At 36.4% G+C, this 21,280-nt stretch overlaps 2 protein-coding genes across 7 annotated transcripts; one reads left to right on the top strand and one right to left on the bottom strand.

Annotated features, from left to right (window-relative positions):
* Nucleotides 1-5,104: 5,104 nt before the first annotated feature.
* Nucleotides 5,105-6,412, bottom strand: LOC113731438 (protein ALP1-like). Its single transcript, XM_072077426.1, has one exon. It carries the CDS (start codon nucleotides 6,410-6,412, stop codon nucleotides 5,105-5,107), a length of 1,308 nt encoding a protein of 435 aa, XP_071933527.1.
* Nucleotides 6,413-12,301: 5,889 nt separating this feature from the next.
* LOC113731436 (E3 ubiquitin-protein ligase MBR2) lies at nucleotides 12,302-20,966 on the top strand. Of its 6 annotated transcripts, none has more exons than XM_072079482.1 (7): nucleotides 12,302-12,458; nucleotides 13,947-15,174; nucleotides 15,289-15,800; nucleotides 19,363-19,413; nucleotides 20,184-20,279; nucleotides 20,358-20,498; nucleotides 20,593-20,966. In XM_072079482.1, the coding sequence occupies exons 2-7, from the start codon at nucleotides 14,034-14,036 to the stop codon at nucleotides 20,722-20,724; spliced, it is 2,073 nt and encodes a 690-aa protein (XP_071935583.1). In that variant the 5' UTR covers nucleotides 12,302-12,458; nucleotides 13,947-14,033; the 3' UTR covers nucleotides 20,725-20,966. The 6 variants fall into 6 exon arrangements, with proteins under 6 accessions (XP_071935583.1, XP_071935578.1, XP_071935579.1 ...); XM_072079478.1 differs by adding an exon at nucleotides 12,930-13,023 and having other exon boundaries at nucleotides 12,310-12,458; nucleotides 13,947-15,800; XM_072079481.1 differs by adding an exon at nucleotides 12,969-13,023 and having other exon boundaries at nucleotides 12,336-12,458; nucleotides 13,947-15,800.
* Nucleotides 20,967-21,280: the final 314 nt, after the last annotated feature.

Raw genomic sequence — 21,280 nt, 5'->3', positions numbered from 1 at the left:
AGGACAACGGCGGTTGGTGAGGAGTTGGTGAAAACTGAAATTAATCTCCCTTTTTGGTCCTTTTTTTTTTTTTTTCCTTTTCCTCTTAAAAGTTGGTGAAACTAAACTGCTTCCACGAAAGGGGTGGGAGTTGGTGGCCACCGGCTCGCCACCACATACTATGATCCATAAAGGAAAAATCAAATAATCATTTTCACATCCTTGCGTGTGAGTCGTGACAGATAATAATTGGCTTTAAACTTGATCCAACAAACTTTAATCTGTGTCTCCAGTTCAACCACTCTTCCACTGTTATGTGGTGTTAAAGCAATATAATACGATATTAACAGAGCCTTGTTTAGATCAACACAGCATTCTCTATCTTACGACAATAATAGAACATATATTTTTATTAGCGAGAATCCAAAAAGTCTTTTTTTAAAAAAAAAACTAAAAGAAAAATATTCGTTAAGAAAATTAGAGAAAAGTTATTTGAAAGAAAAAAGGAAAATGAATACCACCATTCTGAACCTGGTAATGTCCATTAATCATTTGCATTCAAAAATTTTATAAATTGGTATGTGGCTTATCCTAATAAGGCTTTGACACGTATGCCTTCAGACACGCCTGCGTAAGCAAAAAACTCGAGACATTTGTCTTGAGATGCTAAGACTGATGATGACTTGATTGATTAGAACCTGCTTATTTTCCAACAACGTTTGCATGTATAACTCTAAATCAAGCATTAGCGCAGAGTAATTGCTTCATCGGGTACCATTGAATGGGTCAATGACGGTAACTATACCAAAAAAATCATCTGGAAGTCCGAATTATTCAACGCAAGAACGTCCAGTGCTCTGACAAAATTAATAAAAAAATTAAAATACATATATAGGCACCTTTTTTTTTTTTTGTAATAATATGTAAGCACCAGTGAGTGTCACACGATTTATGATACAAATGAATATTTTGATTAGGACTGCAAACGAATCAAACTACTCATAAATCGATTCAATCAAAACTCAACTCAATAGCAATCAGCATCGAGGTCGAACCAATCAATTCGATCTATCGAACTCGAGTTGAACATAGAAAAACTCAACTCATTAGTTTGTGAACCAACTCGATTATATACATGTATTTTTATTTTTATTTTAATAGTGAAATTACATATATATTCATAATATTTTATTAGTTATTAAGGAAAAATGAACATTTTATTCAGTTTTTAAAACTAAAACAATTTTTTTAAATTTTTTTAAGTTCGAGTAGGCTCGAATTTTAGGTTGAATTCGAATTCGAGTTTTACATTGAAAACTCGTCGAGCTCAAACTCAAGTTTGAGTTTGATAAAATTGAATTAAGACTCGACTTGATTAGGATAAAACTCAATTCGATTAGACTTATTTGCAGCCTTATCCATGATTAATCATTCAACCACAAATTTTTTTCTTTTTCTTTTTCTTTTTGAAAATCAGCTATTCAAATTAAAATTGAAGTGGCGTGGTTATGATCCTCCTCTTTTATGCTACTTCACAGTGGAACGGAGTCGTAAAATTTTGCCATCTCTTATATTGAAAGAAATATGAATTATCCCATCGCCAATTCTTAGTAAGTTTAGAAACACCCATTCCCCCTTCCCCCCCCCCCCTCCCCCCACCCAAAAAAAAAAAAAAAACCCTACAAGTAAGCACAGAACAAAATTAAAACTCAAGAAAGATCGAAAAGATGTGACAAGGTTTTTTGTTGAGTGAATGACCAAAAATGTCACTAAATTATTATGGTATTGTTACTCATTAAACTTTTTTAATGGCCACAAAAATCACAAAATTGGCAAAAATAGGTCATCAAGGTCATTTTGTCAAATTCTATCAACAAAACAATCGATAAATCATTGAAACTCGAAGACTTGTTTGGCAAGAAGACCTTTGATAACCCATTGTTTTATTAGTAAAATTTAGTAAAATGACCTCATTGGTCCGTATATTCCCGTTTAATGACCATTGTGATCATAAAAATGGTTTGATAATTGATCAATGCCATTATTAGTAGTTTAGTACTAATTTTTTGGGCCATTCATTCATTTTTTTTTTTCGTTGAAGGAAAGACGTGGCGAGGTTGGTTTGGATGGCCGACTTTTTGTCGTCAACTGCTTTATGATTTTACAGGCTAAATTCGAGAACGACTTCAACCTCAAAAATCATCAGTTCGAATGGGGTGGTATTGGTGGACATCACCTGCCAATGAATTGACTTGTTTATGCTCTTTGACTATTGTTTATCTTGCAAACGTTTTTGAGTCCTGAACTCTTTACTCTTGGTCTCACTGTAACGCTGTTCTTTCCATTTTACCATCAATTACAGGAGAAAATATGAGATTCTATCGCAAAACCAGGGGGGAAAAAAAGAGGTTTGTTCTTTTTGAGTTTGCCCAACATGGTTAAATGATAAAAGGTGCTTTTAACTTCTTAGTTCTATTGTAACAGTCAGAACCCTCAATCAACAACTTAACTCATTTGAATTGCTATTTTTTGGCGCTTTTTGGAGGAAAATGTAATGTAGTGAATTAATTAATATATATGAGATAAAATGTGATTGAAAAATGTGTTCAAAAAAATTTAAAAATTTTTTGGAGGAAAATGCTTCTATAAATGCTTTTCTTAAATTTAATTTTTGGAACTGCACGCATTTCATTTGCGAAGCACAGAGATATTTCCGAAAACTTCACTCTCTAAACAAGATGTTTACATTTCATCATTCCCTTATGAATGAATTACTATCTCATCATATATTAGCCAATTTTCATGGCAATCGATGTTATACCAGCTTATTCACAGAACCAAATGCAAGTTCTCTAACATGTCTAATCTCATTTTCTCAAATTTCCTGTGAAAGATAGTTCATTGCTTTCCCTTTTCCTCCTGCCACCAATGGTCAGGATCAACTAATGTAACCCAAGCAGCGGATAAACTCTTGCAGCAATCTGGGTCAAGAAGGTTGTATTAAGAACATTGATCTGAGGATTTATTTAAGTTCCTTGCACAAAACAGGAGTGGATACACACCAAGAAACCTAGCTTTCCTTTTAGCTGCCGTAGTAAACATCTCTCTTCAATGTGAGATCACAAGAAGAAAGAGTGCCGAAGGAGCTGGTCCATCATTTAAAGATTCTCTCCCTTTCAAGAGAATAATAAGTAAAGAGAATCTGCAGTTGAAGCAGCTGATTTGCTGTCATTTGAAATTGGAAGTAAAATCAAATACTACAGTGGTAAATTACATACCGACGCTAGGCAATAATAATAGCAGGCGCAAAAACAGGTTCCCCTAAGTCTTATTCTAACAATTGCACAATAAATGCTTGGAAAAGTTGGAATCCAAAATCTGTTGTACGTTAGATGCTTTGAGTGATTCTGGCGCTTTACTCTGGAAGACAGAATTTCCAACGTGTAAGAAATGGTTGAATGAAAAATGTCCAGAAAGCTTACCAAGAATGATATGAGTAACCATAACTCCTCTCAGACAGTAGGATCACCCCATCAACAGGCCATAATTCTGCTCAGCACCAAGGCTCTATAGACGACTTCTGTTGTAGGTGATGCTTCAGTAGTTGCGGTAAGTAAGTTGCTCGGTACCTAAAAGATAACAAGCACAGTAGACACAATGTATATTTGGTAGATGCAACAATCTGAGAATTTGCCCCTTCCTTTTTTTTGTTTTCATTTACCACTCAGATTGATCCACTGAATGCAAGATATATATGCATGATCATTGCAGAGGGGAACCTAACCTAACGAACTGCACACCTTCTACTTAAAACAAGTCATGTGGAGCATCATTAAACAGACTGACAGTTCAGGGATGACCGTATCGGAGCCAAAACTAGTTCAAGATAAGGATCAGAAATGTAGCATTTTTCCACATAATGAAGTAATAGGCTGAAATATCAACGCAAGTTAACTCTGAGATCCGAGAATTCTATGCTGTCCAAACTGTAAACTATGCAAGTAACATTGCAACATGTCTCATGCTCAACCATTTTGCGCCAGTTCAAATGCAAGTAATCCAGATATAGCAAAAAGGTTTCATTCCTCCCCAGGGCTACGTCACTTCAGCTTGAAATTGCAGGAAATTATACAACCAGTTCTCAAATGCAATCAGTCGGATGGCACTCAAGTGAATCTGCCTTCAATTGCAGTTAATTTCAGCTAAAAGTTGGAACTTTCACTTTGAAAAGTTGCAAAACTACACTTCCTCAAGTTTTAGCAAAGCACGTTAACTTCATTAAAAAAAAAAAAATTCAATTAGATGTCAGTGCTCGATGATAAAAATTTTAATGGAGATTGGCCACACGAAGACTTGCAGCTCAACTATAACAAAAAGGAATAGCCAAACAAATGCATCACTTGAATCTTGAGCTTCACAACATCTCGCTCATTCATTTAATTTCAATCCAAACATCACGGTTAAAGCAACTGCTTGGAAGGATAAAGACACATATAGTTTCCTGACTGGAAGGAGTAGTGAACAGCAGTGTTCTAATACACCTCAATTAGCAATGAATATGAACTGTAGTAAAGTCAGCCACATATTCACCCAGATTTCTCCTACTAAGGTAACATTGTTCATGCATACCAAGGGTAAGAAAGGGGATTTTATTAGCACCAAAAGCAACTAAGAATACGCAATGCTTCTCATAATAGTCAAGGTCATGGAGGTAAACTAATTGAACTTGGTAATTAATAACACCTAATAGGTGATACTCACATTCAGAGATGATAAGAAAAAACAAAAAAAAAAAAATCATTACAGCCTTAACAGCAAGAGACCTAGGTATGAAAACAATATTTAGAAAAATAACATTCAGAAAAAATTAGATTTTATTTACATTAAAAAAAAGTATCTGTTGAATTAAACCAAGTTGAGCGACAAAAAATGTGATCATTTTATACAGACTATGCGTACCCCCTACTTTCTAATAAGAAAGGAAGAAGGAACAAAAAACTGTGCTTAGCTACGTCCCACAAAATTGTTGACCGCAGTCCAATTAACAGCCCTTTTCTATATGATCTCCCTTCGTTGCTGCCTTAATGTGATCAATCTTTCAGTCTTCCTACATAGTCCAATAAGATTAAACTCTCTTCGATATAGTGGAGAGTGCAGTTCTTATAGCAGACCCCTTCTCATTCAAATTTTCATCCAAAGTATAATCAAAGCTCTGATCATCCACCCTAAATTCACTAACTTCATCACAAAAAGCTGAATAATCCTCCCTAGCAAGCAACATATTGTGAAGAATAGAGCAAGCACCAATGTTAGCTACTGCTGTCTTAAACTCTGCATCAATTGGCCCGCTTAAAACACCCCATCCCCTCAAACTCGCTATGGTTTTAAGCATCGGAACACACATGATCTTTACCACATTGTTAAAATTTTCTTCACTAGACCCTCCTAAAGGGTCAGCAAAGGGGACTAACAACCAAGGAAGTAAAGGGTAACCACCACCCCCGATCAAATACTGGGGTACAGCTACATTATTTATGTACAGCGTCCGCGTGTGCAGTAGAGCTCCTGTTTCGGTATCTTTATACAAGCTTGATGAATTTAGGACGGTTAAATTACTCTTGTTACCGCGAAAACCGGCTGTAATGCTCAGAATTCTGGATGATGCATCAACCACTAATTGAGCAGCTACTGTGTCTTCCAGATGGGAATACTTTAAAACTGAATCAGAGCCTTTGACCTTGAACCTCGCGCAATTAATAATTCCGCAGCAGTTGGGCAATCCACCGAGCTTTTCAAACTGAGTTGACACGGAATAAAGCTCGTTCTCAGCTGGAAACCCGACCCAGAATCGGTAATTGGTGCAGAGAACGCGGCACAAGTGTTTGACGCAGAATTTGGCTATCAATTCCGAGACGCGGAACCGCCGGGAAATTTCCTGGTAACTCGATCCGGTGGCGAGTCGGAAAAGTCCGATTCCCAGTCGGGTCTCAACGGGGAGATTAAGTGGGGACTGAACCGGGTCCCGGCATTCGAGAAGGGGTTCGAGGAGGCCACACAGCCACTCGAAAGTTGAGCAATTCATCTTGAAAGTTTGCTTGTAGGAATCTGGGTTCTTCGGGATGACAGAGTCGGGTGCGGACCCTGACACCGCGTTGGCATGGGTCGGGTCATCGGAGTTTGGAGAATGGGTCCGCTTGCGTTTTCTGGAAAAAGAGGACAAAAGGGAAAAAGTGGCGGAAGTTTCCGAGGTGGAGAGAAAATGGTGGAGGAGAGGGAAAAAGAATTGGTGGGTGGAGGAAAAGGAATTGAGAAGAGAGAAAGGGGTTGAGGAAGGGCAAAAGAGGAGAAGAAGCAAGAGGAGCTGGGAAACCAGAGAAGAAAGTAAAGCAGCCAAAGCACGAGAACGGTTGACGTTGTTGGGCGGGGGCGGCATGGATCTTTTTCGGGTTTCTTTCTTTTTTTTGGCTTTTTGTCGGGAAATGGGTTTTTCGATTTCTGTGCTCCTCTGAGCTCTCTCCGCCTCTGTGTCAGCGAGACGGTTGAAAACTAATAATGGTCAACACCTTTCAAGTACCCCAGCGCCAGGTCACGTTTCTACTCATTTGGAAGTTTCTATTTCGACACGTGAATAAATCCAATCTTTACAACAAAAATACTATAATTTTTTTTTCTTTTTTTGATCCGTATGGATTAAATATTCAAACGTTACTATAAGTTTGTATATTAAAATCTTTCATTGTATATGTATTAATACTATAATTTTTTTCAAAAAAAAAAATCTTTCATTGTAGATGTATATTGGGGGTGTTTTAAAATTTAAAATTTTATTAAAATATTTTAATTTTTTTATTTCCTACCGCCTTCTCTCCACGTGAATAAATCCAATCTTTACAACAAAAATACTTAAAAAAATTTTTTGATTCGTATGGATTAAATATTTTTGGAAGCATTACTATAAGTTTGTGTTTCAAAATCTTTCATTGTATATGTATTAATATTATAATTTATTTTCAAAAAAAATTTCATTGTAGATGTATATTGTTTACATTTTTTTATTTCCTACCACCTTCTTTTCACTCCCTTCCCTAGTCACAACCAGCAAGCACTAGCACCAATCCTCACGTCCGCTTCCCTCAATCTCCTTCCTCCCTCTTTTTCTTGGACCGGTCATAACCAAATATTTGTCATTGCAATCAAATCTAGCTGCAATTAGCAAAGGGATGAGACCTATAGAGGGAAGGGTAAAGAGGAGAAGAGAGAAAATTATAGGTGGTAGCATAGGCAATGGAGGTGGGGCTAGTGGATGCATTGACTGTAGTTCCTAAGAGAAGAGGAGGCGAAAGTTGGTGGTGCAAAAGTAGGCAAGAGGAGAAAAAAAGGAAAGAGGGGGGCTCGAGATGATGGTAGATAAAAAAATAAGTGGCAAGTTTTTTTTTTGTATTTTTGTTAGATGTTATTTGAAATTGTATTTGGAGTGTTTTTGAATTGTTTTGGGATCCCAATCCAAATGGTTTTGGAGTATCAAAATCACGTAGACAATTACATTTGTGCTTTATTTGTCAATTATTAATATTTTAGCAGTTATATAGAATGCATTGATATGTTTCAACAATTTTAGAAGAAGTTTAAATTTTTTAAGGTTTATCTAATTGGGCAACCGTTGAGATGTATTTTATGTAATACATTTTAAGGGAAAAAAAAAACTAATTAGGGGAAACACTTACACTCCCTCTCCCCTCGACGGGAATACTACATAACCTATTCCTCCCATTTGATTGGATGTGATTTGAGTGTCAACTGTGGAGGAGCCAATCCGCCGAGGTCACGTGTCAGTCCGGACAAACGAGATGTCAGATTGAACGAATCAGTTCGAACTGGTGCGATACCAGTTCGAGCAAGACCGCCGCCGCCCCCCGTTGGTGGGCCAAGTGGAGCGAGGCTCCCTGGTCTTTCAGGGCTGGGTTGGAGGCAAAATCCAAGAAGGAGTCCATCTCTAGTAGGACTCATGATCCTACAAGGAAACAACTATCAAAGATCCTATAAATATAACACAACGAGACAAAACAAGGTACGCGCATCTACAATAGTCAAAACTATTGCTTTACTTGTAATCATAACTAACTTGACCGTCGGAGTCACGACGGGGAGCTAGTCCCGTTGTCCATCTCCTTACAGGTTAGTTCAGATCGCTTCGCTAGTTTCAGTTCGTTTCTCTTCCGTTCGAGCACATCCCTGGTGCTCAGTTCGGATTGTCCACTCAGCCGTCGCATCATCAACCATTGCTTATTAAGTATCTATTAGAAAAAATCGTTTTTACTTTTTAGAGCAATTTATAGCATAAAATGTTTAAAACAACTCTTGCTAAGTTTCATGTTAATGTAGTTTATTTTTCTTAAATTGATTGGAAAATATAGAACACTATATCAGACATAAATCGTGCTTTTGAATTTTCTAATATCTCAATCATGAAAATCGTATATGGCGGTATGCCAAATCGAGCATCTAAATAAAGACGGCACTTTTGTTGCAACCTTCTCTGCTGCAAAAAATATCAGGACGATGTTGGTATGTGAATAGCATTAACAAGAAACAAAACAACAGGGAGCTTATATTTGGGTTTGGTAGAGAAATGCATCTAATAATTTGACGTGGTAGATAGATTTGTGTAATGGAAATCGAGAAGGAAGTTGACATTAATATCGAAAACCACTGGTAAATGAACAAGACATCAAATGATTTTCATTTTATCTGGGAATGGTCAAACACAATTATTAGGTTAACTACCCTTCTGGGGTGAAATGTTAAGGGTTTAAATCTTGTCTCTTATTAATATTGTCACTTAGTGTAACTTTTTTTAGATTTATAATGCATCCATATCATTCGACGGATTCTTTTGGATTATTCCCTAAAATAAGTTAGAGTAGGAATAAAAATATGTGCAAATGACGACAATTAATAAAAAAAAAGAAAATAGAACAGTTACTTTAGCATAAAAAAAGTCAATAATTCAAAACTTATCCTATTAAAATTGTTACTTAGTATGGCTTCTCTTAAATTCATATGGGTGCATAATGCATTCATATGATTCAACGGATTCTGTTGGATCATTCCCTAAAATAAGTTAGAATATGAATAAAAATAGGTGTAAATGATGACAATTGATAAAAAAAAAATAGAACAGTTACTTGAGCATAAAAAGGCGACTGAAGCCGCCGCCCAACTTCGCAAGTTAGCATAGTTTGGTAATTGCTCAAACGAACGGAAACTTGGCCAAAATCCCACGATTGACTGACTGACCGATTGCCTTTGAATTCCAGCCAGCAACCGTTTCGTAGAACTGAAATTGGTTTAATTAATTGAATAAAATTCAGTGGTAATTGAAAAAGAAGAAACAAGTTTAACAAAGGTTGGGCCTGAATGGTCTCAGGTAGGAATTTGGGTGATTATCTGGACTTGACCCATATTATTTAAAGATCCACTTAAGCCGAGCACATGGTGGAACGTTTTGAGGAACCGCTCTAACATCTACCATGCACGCGTAGTAACCGTCCTATTTAATCCCATGGTGGAATGCGTGTACTTGGGCATCAGCCCATATATTCCCAGGCCCACATAGCTTCTTTTCAAAATTATTCAAATCCCCACTGATTTCCCATCCCAAACTATATGACATACTACTATAAGTTATGAACGGAAAAAAAAAAAAAAAAATCTGGTGTGAACTTGAGGTATAGACAAAACAAAGAAAGAAGCAAATGGACTTGTATAGAAAAGTTTAAGGCCATAATGTAATAATATGGACAAAATTAAGGGCCATCCCTTAATTATTTTATAAAGAGGAGGTGAATGCAAATATGATAAACCTCAAGGAGGTCAGGCCACTTTTCTTTTTCCTTTAATTTTTTTTTAGAACTACTTTAAATACAAGCTCAATAGATAACGAGTGATGAGTTAGAATGTACCAAATCCAGGAAAAGTTAAAAAGAGTTGCTAAAAACGCATTAGATTTGGTCATCCTGCACAATGGTTGACCTGTCCGTAGCTGTATCACTTGGAATCGGTAACGCCTATGGTTCTGAGGACTACACAAAATCAACAGTAGTAGGAGTGCAGTACAGGTACATTTCTTCTGCTCCATTAATTAAAGTCGTCCCCGTTGAACAGATCGAGTTAACTCTACGTATAACTTATTAGGGTGTTGGGTAGGGATGTGCTTATTGGCTATTGCTTAGTCCAGTCACTTTCTCACCAGCGTCCTGCAGGACAATGTACCTTAATCTGGGACAAGTCTCTCTATTTTGCCCACTAACACCAAGGCTGGACCTACAGTAGGTGGTTCAATCCCTCTTAGCCTCTTCGGATCCCCCTCGCTTATAATATAGAATAAAATATGATAAATGTAGGATTTACCGTTGCAGGCAAAAAAAAAAAAAAAAAAAACCAGATAATGTCCTTTACGTTGTTGGCCATCACTAAAGATTTTAAAAATTAATGAGATGGAAGAAGGTCAAGAATTCAAATATTACTTCCCATCAATGTGTCACTATATGTGATTTTTTAAAAATCTATACGAGTCCGTTATGGCCTCTCACCTCCTCCCTAGTATAGGTTGAAATAAGAGTAGAAGTAAACTAGGTTAACTGTTACCCTGTAATAAAAAAAAAAAAAAAACCCAAACCGTGTTTGGGGGGCTCAATTCTTTCTTACCACTTTATTATATGTTTCAATCGGTTTGTTTTAGATTTAATCCTGTTAAAGAATTACCGAGCTATTGTGCCTCTACATGTAACATGTTATGTTTTTTATGCTTTTTTTAACTTAAAAGTTTTTTCAAGGTTTTTTAAATTTTCAACGTGTAATAATTAACATCATCAAGTAAAATGAATCTCAATTAGAATTCTAACTTTTTACAAGAGTCACGAGTCATATACACAAGTCTAATGAATATTAAGTAGGAGATAAACATCTTGAACCTAACTATTTCGTGCGTTATTCAATTATACTTTGCGAAATTTTGGAACTTTTCCTCCGAGATTCATAGCATGAGAAAGAGAGAACACCGGATCCTCAACTTCTGCTATTGGCAAAACATTGAAGTCACCAATTTCGAGCTCAAATACTTTTGACTTTTGCCTATATATAATAGTCACACGCAGTCTTGCGAGTGATATGGTGTCAATAGGTGTTTTTTGTGCCATAGGAATTATTTCATCTCTAAACAAACCCTTCCAGCGGCAGCGCCTCTTACCAGTGACACTTGAGGTCATAAGTTCGAGTCTCCGCTACGCTGGATTCCTCCGAGCACTTAATGTGTTTGGGCCGGGTTGGGCCGCCGGGTCCGGGCCGCAGAGGATTAGTCGGGTCCCGTAAGAATTGATCCGGACACCCCTGTGTCGACAAAAAAAAAAAAAAAAAAAAACCCTTCCAAATTCAGTTGATGCTAACCCTCTAGTGTCACATTTTATTTTAACTCTCATCTTGATGAGAAAATGTGTGTGGACATAGAAGCGCACATGTTAATATTAATATATTAGGAGACAATACTCACGCTATCCTATGAATGTGCACACTAAACTGGTGCGAAATACATCATTACTTGCAATATTCTTTCTATGAATTTTAAAACAACATTATAGATAAAACTTTCTAGTGGTTTTATTTCTATTTTAGGTTTGGATTAATTTCTACTATCGTAATTTAATTTGTTTTCAAGAATTAAACATTGAACAATATTACATAATTATTATTTTTTTTATAAAAAATTGTAAGCAATTCCCAAGGGGTATATGTGTGATATAGTCTTCCAAATTATTAGTGACGTCGTATTTAGTATTGAACTTTATTCATAAAAACTTATGACCCTGTTATTCTAAAATGACAATAATACGAGAAGAAATGAAGCTATTTTTGTTAGCTTACAAAACTGCTAATCATCAATCCATATCCATGTAATCACTTTTCATCTTCCATAGAAAAAAAGACATTATTGTAAGCTAAAATTTCTAAAAATTGAATGGCTAGACATATAAGTTTTATCAATAGGGCACAAATTTAGATATTTATCATTCCACAAGTCATTATATAATTTTTTTTTGCAAGATGTATTTGTCATACACTTTGAGCAAAAATTTAGACACTAAAAAAATAAAGAATGGATCTAATTGTTAATATTGTTTCCAATTTATTAAAATTTTGATTTTAAAACCTAAACTAATTATAATGGGCCAAATTTCACTAATTACGTTGACGAAGTTTCCTTAAAATCCTATTTCCAAATTAGAGACGGAAAAGAAAAAAGAAAAAGAAAAGGAAAGAGAAACCAGAAGCTGATAAGCCAAACATGTCCTTGGCAGAAACGAGTTTATCACCGCTTAATCTGTCATCACACAGACAAAAAGGCCCCCTTCTCCTCTTGCGGACACATAATAATCGTAGTCTCTCTCCTACATCCACATCTCTCTCACGAGTTCTCACCCAAGGTTCGGCTGATTGTCTCCTCTGTTCTCTGCTCTTTTTCTTGGTTCTCTCGTATTTGAAACCGTCATCTGCATATATGCAAATATCATAGATAAAGATGGGGAGGAAAAATAAAATAAAATAATATAAAATGGAGCTTTGAGTAGAACCCATCATAAAGCGCCTCTTCAGTCTCTCTACCCACTGAATTTTTTTTTTCAATTCCCACACCAAATTTAAGATCGCGGATCCTTTTTCTCACAGGTTTTTTCTCGTAACGCATATGTTCTTTTTGTTTTTGTTGCACTTTTCTATTTTAGTATCGTTTTAATTGTTATTTCCTTTAGATCTTTTTCCAGGTTCAGTTGTGAATAATTGCTGGATTCATAGTGGGATTTTATTTGCCAGATATTGAAATTTCGAAATTCTGCTTATTTTTACAATCTCACTTCTCTTGGATTTTATTTTACTTTTTCCCGTTAATTGATGTATAGTTTGTGTATTTTCGTGGCTGTGCTTGTGGGATATCCAAGGCTTGACTTTTCTGGGTCGTCTCGAAAATCAAGTGGTCAAAGAAAATGGCTGTTGGTGAGATATTACCAAAGATTATCTCTGTTGATGTATTTTTTGAGTAAATAGAGCTTGCTTATCTTTTTTTATGAGCTATATAGGGGAAAAAAATGCTTGATGTGCATGCATTTATGTCTTCTTGCATTGGTCATTCAAGGTGAAAAAAACACTGAAGTTTTTAAATTGAAGTACAAAAAAAATGAAAGTGAAAGATCGATGCACACTTTTCTAATTCCATTAACATTGCACTCGAACGAAAAACCAATAAAAAGAAGGTAGAAACAGCTGACAACCGTGAGTTAGTTTTCTGGTTTTCTATCTACGATTTGGTCTGAATTTCTTGCCAAAATCTCGTTGTCTATGTGAATTTGATGGTCTTAATATGTCTGGGAAAAAAGCTACTGTCTTGGTTCCCTTTTCTTGCTTTATTTGTCAGTTCATTTAGGTCTTGTTGTAGCTATTGTGTGTTGGACTTTCTAAATTGAGCACTACGCACAGAAAGCATGAAATTGTTTTGGAATGTACTCTGAAATTAAAAAAAAAAAGTGGTTTGAAGCTATGTGTCATTAAGCATGGCCTGGTTCCAAAATCTCATATGATATTCATTTGTTTCCATATGCTCCATATCACGATGAGTCAAGATCTGTTGAGATGTATGTTCATGTCACGTTTCTGGTGAAGTTGTTAATGTTTGTGTTGTAAAGCTGCAAAGTTCGTTAGCACCTGGTGCTAGAACACTTCTGAATTCTTAACTTGAAAATGCCTTTTGTCTTAATATCTTTGCCTGCTTCCTGCTTTTTGTACCTTAAACTCATATAAAACTAGCAATGCTATTTTGGTTTTCTCTTTTTTAGAAGAAAACCGTTTCTTTCTTAATTTGAAAGTTTCCTATCTGGTTTTCTGCAATCAGATTATCCTTATTTGATTTTTTCCATGTATAGGTGTGTGAAACTTAGAGCTGCCTGAATTCTGTTGCAGCTTGGCTTTGTTATATTCTGGAGCCATTGTTCTTTTGAGAAGTTTCTGATATGCAGGGGGAAAGGAGTATCTTGGAACCCTTTCCTGAAACCATTGATCTTAACCAGGTATCTGGTTCCAATAATGCTTCTACGGATAGGCCAGTTGCTTGGAATAATGTTCTAAATCCAGCGGAAAGCCGGTTGTCCAGTTATGTTCTTTCTTCAGGGCATGGGAGCCCTAATTTTTTAAATCCTGCAAGCCACAATGGTCGGACATTTGGTGGCTGGGATCCTGGTGAGTCGAGTTCCAGTGCTAATATGCAAAGCCAGTTGAATGGTCATGATTTAAAGGTAGGACAAGGTTGGTCTCCTTCAATAAATACTTGTGTGGGACCTGATGGAAGATCAGCAGACTGGCAATTTGAACAACCTAATGTTCTTCATGAAAGTAGTACAAATAGCTATCGTGGCAATTATTTTCACAGACCTCTGAGTATAAACAACTCTGTGTCTACTCGTACTTCTCCGAATGCTACTGTAAGTGGGGGCTATCGAAGTAGTAGTCATGATAGCTGGCAAGGTAGAGGATCAGGCATATCTCCAAGTTTCTACAGGTCTGGCATGTCAGAGATAGACCAGTTTGCTACTTTTGATGCTGGTTCTAATGATGTTGGGACTTCTTCTGGTAATTCTGGCTATCTAGTTCGGCATGATGATGGCTCGGGTTCTTCTTCTAGTTCCTGGGGTTTGTCCTGCAAGCGAAAGGTCCTTGAAGGTAATCCTGGTCAATCTGGTTCAAGTGGAAGTTTGAGCATGGAGCCACAAGATGAAACTATTGGAAGGCACAACATTCCTGCTCATCATAATGCTTCTAGCAGCTTAGCTGTGTCTGCAACATCTACAAACTCACCTAGCGCTAACAATCAGGGACAGGTAAATGCAAGAATTGTGTCTGGGATGAGAGGAATGACTTACGATAGATTTCCTCCAAGGGTTACTGACATTGCAGAAAGCTCACAAAGAAATTTCAGTTTCGGAGTGGATCTTGGACATCAGGAACCAGCCCCATTTGACTTATCTGCTGCAGCGTCTGATGTTAGGCATTCTAATGCTCACTCTACGAACCACCAATCAAGACTTATCTCAGCAACTGAATCGCCTGAACTGAGAACTCCGTTTTCTCGTCCACTGAATTTAAACAGTAACCCAAGTCAGTCTCCTTTCATGCATGTGCATGGTTTGGCAAGAAATATGCTTCCGATTTCTTGGAGTGGATCTCTTAACTCAAGAGGTGGTGCTTCATCCAGTCCTATTTTGTTTTCAGGGGAAAGAGGTGCTGCAGTAAGGGATGAAGCCAATTTCAGAGGCTCCCTAAGCAACAACCCAGAGCATCCTAGTTTTGTTGCTGCTCGTGAGAGCAGGCACATGGTACAAGAACCAACAGCTTGGAGTTTTTCACCTGGAAATACTGGCTCTTCAAGAAATGTTCCTTCTAGTTCTCGATATACTCCTAATTCTGGTACAGGACCTCTCCCAACTGTCTGGATGCCTCATCAAAATGTAACAGCACATAATCAGCAGAGGTTGTCCGAATTCCCTCCATGGACCCTCTTCCCATCTGTTGAACCTGATCCTGGAGGCCAGAGAGGCAATTTTTCATTCTTGCCTTCAGCCTCTTCTTCCTCAGAGGAGGCTGTGATGGCATCTGGATCTAGTAGCGGGGACCATAATCAGCCATATTCTAGGTCATTGTTGATGGAGGTTTCCAGCGAGGACATTAATGGTTGGCGTGCTTTAGCTGCTGGCATTGAGGGGAGGCACAGGATCGTGTCTGAGGTTTGCCTTCTTTTATTCTTCTATTCATGTTTGGCACATCCAAGATCTGTGCATTGCATTATCATTTCATTGTGAATTGAGTATGTGTGATTGAATATTGGACTGTCTTATTTTATGTTGTAAAGTACATTTAGAGTATTTGTTCTTTTATAGTTTTACACCTAAGCGCTTCTTGTTTATGGTCCTGTGTATGGATTTATATGCAAACAGTTTGAATGTTTCTGATGTCATTCCTTTTTTTTTTTTTTTTTTTTTTTAATTGAGGACAGTAGAGGGAGCCTAATAGAAGGTGCTACACGTAGTTTGATAGAGTTAAGAGTAAGCTTTGCCAAAGGATAAAGTGTATTGGCTGACATTGATCCTCCTAGCTGCAACCAAATCAAACACGATCACTCTGGCAAACCAGGGTTTGGGGAGAGGGGAAAGCCTTAAAAGAAATGGGTTATACAAGATAGCATTCTTCGGGCCTGGTTTAATCTGTGAAAGATACATCCCACAAGCAAGAAAAGAATGCCCCTACTTGTGTGCTTAGGAGCTCTTAGCATTCTTATTTTATCAATTCATGACCTACGTTGCAATTTTCCACTGTTCTTTATACTTGTCTTGCTTGAAAAATGTGGTAGCTGTTCATGTTGGTCCAATGAGGTACACAGTAGATAAAAGAGTTGGTAAAACTACTTTTTTTTTTAAAAAAAAGTTTTGAAGGAATATTAAGCAGTTCATTTAGGTTGGTCTCACATTTTTTTAAGTCATAGCCTTCTGCCAGTAGTCTGGTACTGTTTTCTAGGGGTAATCTATATTGATACTTTCGCTGGATTTTGTGATGGATATTTAGCTTGATATTTTTCAGACTTAAGGAAAATTATTATCAAGCGACTCATTCTGTAGCATGATGTAATGGTGTTCCATGGTTGGGAAAATTGTTTAAGTGACTCATTTGTTGCATGATATCATAGTGTTCCATGATTGGGTTGGGTATAAATCGCTACATTCTTCTTTTTGATTTCTTATTCTTGTCTTTCTATTGGGTGATGGTTAGATTGGAGAACCCTACAAATTCTCCATTAACAGTGTATTATCTCTCTAGCACATAGAGATTGTGGCACATTGTGCATCTCGTGGATCACAAGGTTGATGATCACGACTTCCCCTTTTTAACTTCTGTAGATTTAATAATTTTTTTCATATTTGTAGATCTTTTATTTGCATTTGATTTTGATGCACTATACCCCTTGAATGTGCTTAAATTGGTAAAAGTAGGACCTGGATTTATGTTTACCTTAGCATAGCAATTTTTTTTCTTCCGCTTGCTTCTATTTCTATATTGATTGAAATTAGTGGAGAATATATCTCTTAGGAGTTTGAGGGCATGGGAAAGCCGGAAAAAAGGGAGAAATATTTAGGGATAATTTCAGAAACCTCCCCTGAGGTTTCTAACACTTTCACTGGCACCCCTTGAGGTTCTCAAAATTTCACTGACCTCCCTTGCTTTTGAGTTTTTGGTAACAATGCAGTCCAAATCTGATTAAAATATTATTTTCATGTGTGAGAAGGAATTTTTATTCCATGGCTGCCCCTTTGCTCCTTGTATTAGTAGAAGATTGAAAGAATAATAAATTATTAGAATGATTACTGAAGTTGAGGGGGTGTAAGTACAATACAAAAAATTGTAAGCACTAGATGTGCCAGGGAAAATGCCGGTTTTCATAAATCTTAAGTCAACTAGTATGTTATCTATTTAACATAACTTAAGTAACTAATTAAACTAATTAAATTACCTGCGAGTATTACTTTCACATAATTAATTTATGTTAAATACAGAACCTACCAGTTTCCCTTTCGTAAAAATATGAGTGTAATACTTTTTGAATTTTACTTACAACCATTTGTATATTTAATATAAATTAAATGATTCAGAGTAAAATGCCTATAAATAGCTAGTACTTTATTCATATAATAGAAGAAACTCGTAAAGAGCTAGTAAAAAGTGGGTAATTTATTTTTTTACTTTCACGTATTTAATTTATGTTAAATACAAAACCTAGTAGTTTCCCTTTCGTAATAATATTAGTGTAACAATTTTTGAATTTCACTTGTAAACATTTATGTATTTAATATAAATTAAATGATGCAAATTAAATTGCTCATAAATAGCTAGTACTTTCCATACAATGGAAGAAACTCGTAAAGAACTTGTATGTTATGGAAATTTTTTTTTACTTTCAAATACTTCATTTATATTAAATACAAAACATGCTACTTTTCCTTTCGTAAAAATACTTGTGTAACGGCTTTTGAATTTTATTTGCAAATATTTATGAACTTAACATAAATTAAATGATTCAGAATAAAATGTCCATAAAACTTGGTACTTGGTTCATGTAATAGAGAAAAGCCATAAAGAGTTGGTACTTTATGGGATATTTCTTTTTTAAAAAATATTTAATTTATGTTAAATAGATAACCTACTAGTTTTTTTTCGTAAGAAGTTACTGTAACATTTTTTGAATTTTACTTAAAAACATTTATATATTCACAGCAGGCACAAAAATGGCGCCTTACTCCCTAATCCAGCTTTAATTCATGTATTAGCCATCAAGTTTGTGTTATTGTTATTAAGCTTGATTAATCACTTTAGATGCCTTTTTCTCCAACTAAACGGTAGTAATACACTCCATCTTCAGTAATAAAATCCAACTTCATAGGATATATTTGTAATTTTGGCCTTCATGATGTCAGCAAAGGGGCCCAATTTTCTATCAAGGGAGGTCAGTGAAATTTTGAGAACCTCAGGGGGTGCCAGTGAAAGTGTCAGAAACCTCAGGGAAGGTTTCTGAAATTATCCCAAATATTTATTAACTCACAACCAAGAAATGAAACATGATGATTTCAGTCGTTTTACAGTGTAACTCTTTTTAGTAAATTTTTTAACATTCCTCTTAACTTTGGACATGAGTGAGTAAAGAAAGTTCGGCATGAGATATTTGCATTCAATTGTAGTGCAGCATTCTTTCCAAATGAGCTTAAAATTGGGCAAAGTAGGTCCTTGATTCATGTTAATCTTTGCCTGGTAGAGTAAGTTTTTTGGCTCATCCTCATGCTTCTTCTACTATGTTTGTTAAAGCGAGTGGAAAATATATTCTTTTAGGAATTTGAGTCTACAAGGCAATTAGGAGAAATTTGAAGCTTTTGCTGATAATGAGGCATACTTATTCAACATTTCAGTGAGCTGATAGCTATGTGCAGTTGGTGTCTATTCGAGTTGGTCATTGTGTAAAAACTTTTTCCCATGCATTTTGATGTCCCCGTTTTCTCATATGATCACAGACACATTGGGGTGGCTCCCCAAACTACCCACCCTAACTTCTTGTTTCTTTTATACAAGTGCAAAATTACTGGTCATAAGTTTGAATTGGTATGGTAGCTATGACTGAAAATTACATGTTTAAAATTTCATTCAGCACTCGTGCTGCTTTTTGTATAATTGATTCAGCTGATTATTTTCCTTGTATCTGTTGCCTGAAATTTCTTTCATCTTTTTGTTTTGTAACATGTGCAACAGATTCGTCAAGTGCTGAATGCGATGCGGCGGGCAGAGTACTTGCGAGCTGAGGTTTGAAATTAATCTTTTATACAATCATGAATAGTCTGTAGCTTTTTTGCAGCTTAACTAGCGGAGACTCGACCAATGGTGCTTTTTTCATGTGCTTTACATTATAACATATGCTGATTGATGTACTTCTTGCGCCTATCGGAATGTATAAGAATAACTGCAACTGATATGTATAGCTTTCTGCTTAGTCAACTGGAACATAATGCAGAAAGAAGATTATACATGAAGACCTCTTGAAACTTGTTTGGCCACTCCCCTTACCTTGTTGCATCAAGCTTCCTGCTGCAGGGAACCATCTTTGCAATTATCTAGCTAGCGTGAAAATTTTCATTTTTTTTAAAACAAGAATGGCTGTTAGTCCTAACAATTTACCATAGGAGTGGGAAAAAGTAAAGCCCTCTTTGCCAGTAGCTCATGTTTTCTACCTGAATTTTAAGCACATAGACTGCAACATATGCAATACTCATGTTTTGTGCCTTTATGGTAATCAAGCATAAGTTTTGTGTACATTGTAATTTGAATTTTAATTGGAAATCCACTAAAAGGATCTAAACATGTTCCATATAAAACTGAAACATCTGCGACCCCTTTCTTCGATGTTTGCTCGATTGAAATTGAGCTGTGAAGAGTCAGAAAAAATTTGAGGAAGTGCAACTTAAAAATTCATATGCTGCTTTCTAGGTGTGTCTTGATTTGCCATACCTGGGCACTTTTTATTGCCGCGCAGAAATGTAATCGTGCCCCACATTGTTCCCTGGTTTATATTTTAGGATTATATGATGTTAGATCCATTTGTCAATGGGGCTGCTGAGTTGCATGATAGGCACAGAGACATGAGGCTGGATGTTGATAATATGTCCTATGAGGTAATGTGGTAGAACTTTTGCTGTACTTGGGTTTACTCCCTCCTGGTTAGTTCACATCACACCTGAGCGATTTTCCAGGAGTTGCTTGCCTTGGAGGAACGCATCGGAAATGTGAGTACGGGATTGAGTGATAATGCCATATTTCATGCACTGAAACATCGGAGATATCAGTTCATCACAGATGAATCGCCAAACCTTGAGCCATGCTGCATATGTCAGGTAAGATCCATCTTTGAAATATTATGAGAGCAGGGAGTTGGAAGGTTACAGTTAGCAATATAAATAAATTGTATATTTGGTTTATCTTTATCAGGAGGACTACATCGCTGGAGACGATACTGGGACATTGAATTGCGGGCACGAGTTTCACACAAACTGCATTAAACAGTGGTTGACAATGAAGAATCTCTGTCCCATTTGTAAAACAACGGCCTTGGAAACTTGAAACACAAATTCACCCCTGCTTCCCCCCTGGATATTTATTGGTTCTTCAACTTGAAGATACATTTTGTTGTCATACCATAAGAAATCCCTTTTTGTGTTACCTGTGTAATACTGTACCGGGTGGTTCAAAGGGGGAAAGGAGATTGGTATATTATAAAACAAGTCTTACTGCATTTATGTGATAAACTTCATCTATTCTGATGAGTATCATTCTAACATGAAATTCTTGGGACAGTTTTTAAATTTTAGTGTGTATTATGCTAGCCTTGTCATGCCACTTCCTCACAGCAATTAGTAATATGGATCTCTCTCTCTCTCTCCCAGTTTTTATCCGAGGGTATGGGAACACTAATATGGATATCTCTCTATTTTTCGGCTTTTACCTGAGGGTAGGAAGATCGAATTTGTGTTGATTGTTAAAATTGAACAACGGTTTAGTTGGAATTCTTTGCTGGGTCCTCTGATAAGTGGGTGAATGTCGGGCGATTAGTCATCGCAATCTCGTCTGTAATTGTAGGCATTGAAACCTGTGCCAAGAATTTGCGTTTTCTATTGGT

The sequence above is a fragment of the Coffea arabica genome, chromosome 2e (assembly GCF_036785885.1).
Source record: "Coffea arabica cultivar ET-39 chromosome 2e, Coffea Arabica ET-39 HiFi, whole genome shotgun sequence".
NCBI lineage: Eukaryota > Viridiplantae > Streptophyta > Magnoliopsida > Gentianales > Rubiaceae > Coffea > Coffea arabica.
This window is presented reverse-complemented; position numbering and strand designations above follow the sequence as displayed.

Coding starts and splice junctions, on each gene's coding strand:
- LOC113731438 (XM_072077426.1), bottom strand. CDS start 6,412: ATGCCGCCCCCGCCCAACAACGTCAACCGTTCTCGTGCTTTGGCTGCT.
- LOC113731436 (XM_072079477.1), top strand. CDS start 14,034: ATGCAGGGGGAAAGGAGTATCTTGGAACCCTTTCCTGAAACCATTGAT. Junction 15,801..19,362: donor GGCACAGGATCGTGTCTGAG/GTTTGCCTTCTT, acceptor CATGTGCAACAG/ATTCGTCAAGTGCTGAATGC. Junction 20,280..20,357: donor TTGATAATATGTCCTATGAG/GTAATGTGGTAG, acceptor GCGATTTTCCAG/GAGTTGCTTGCCTTGGAGGA.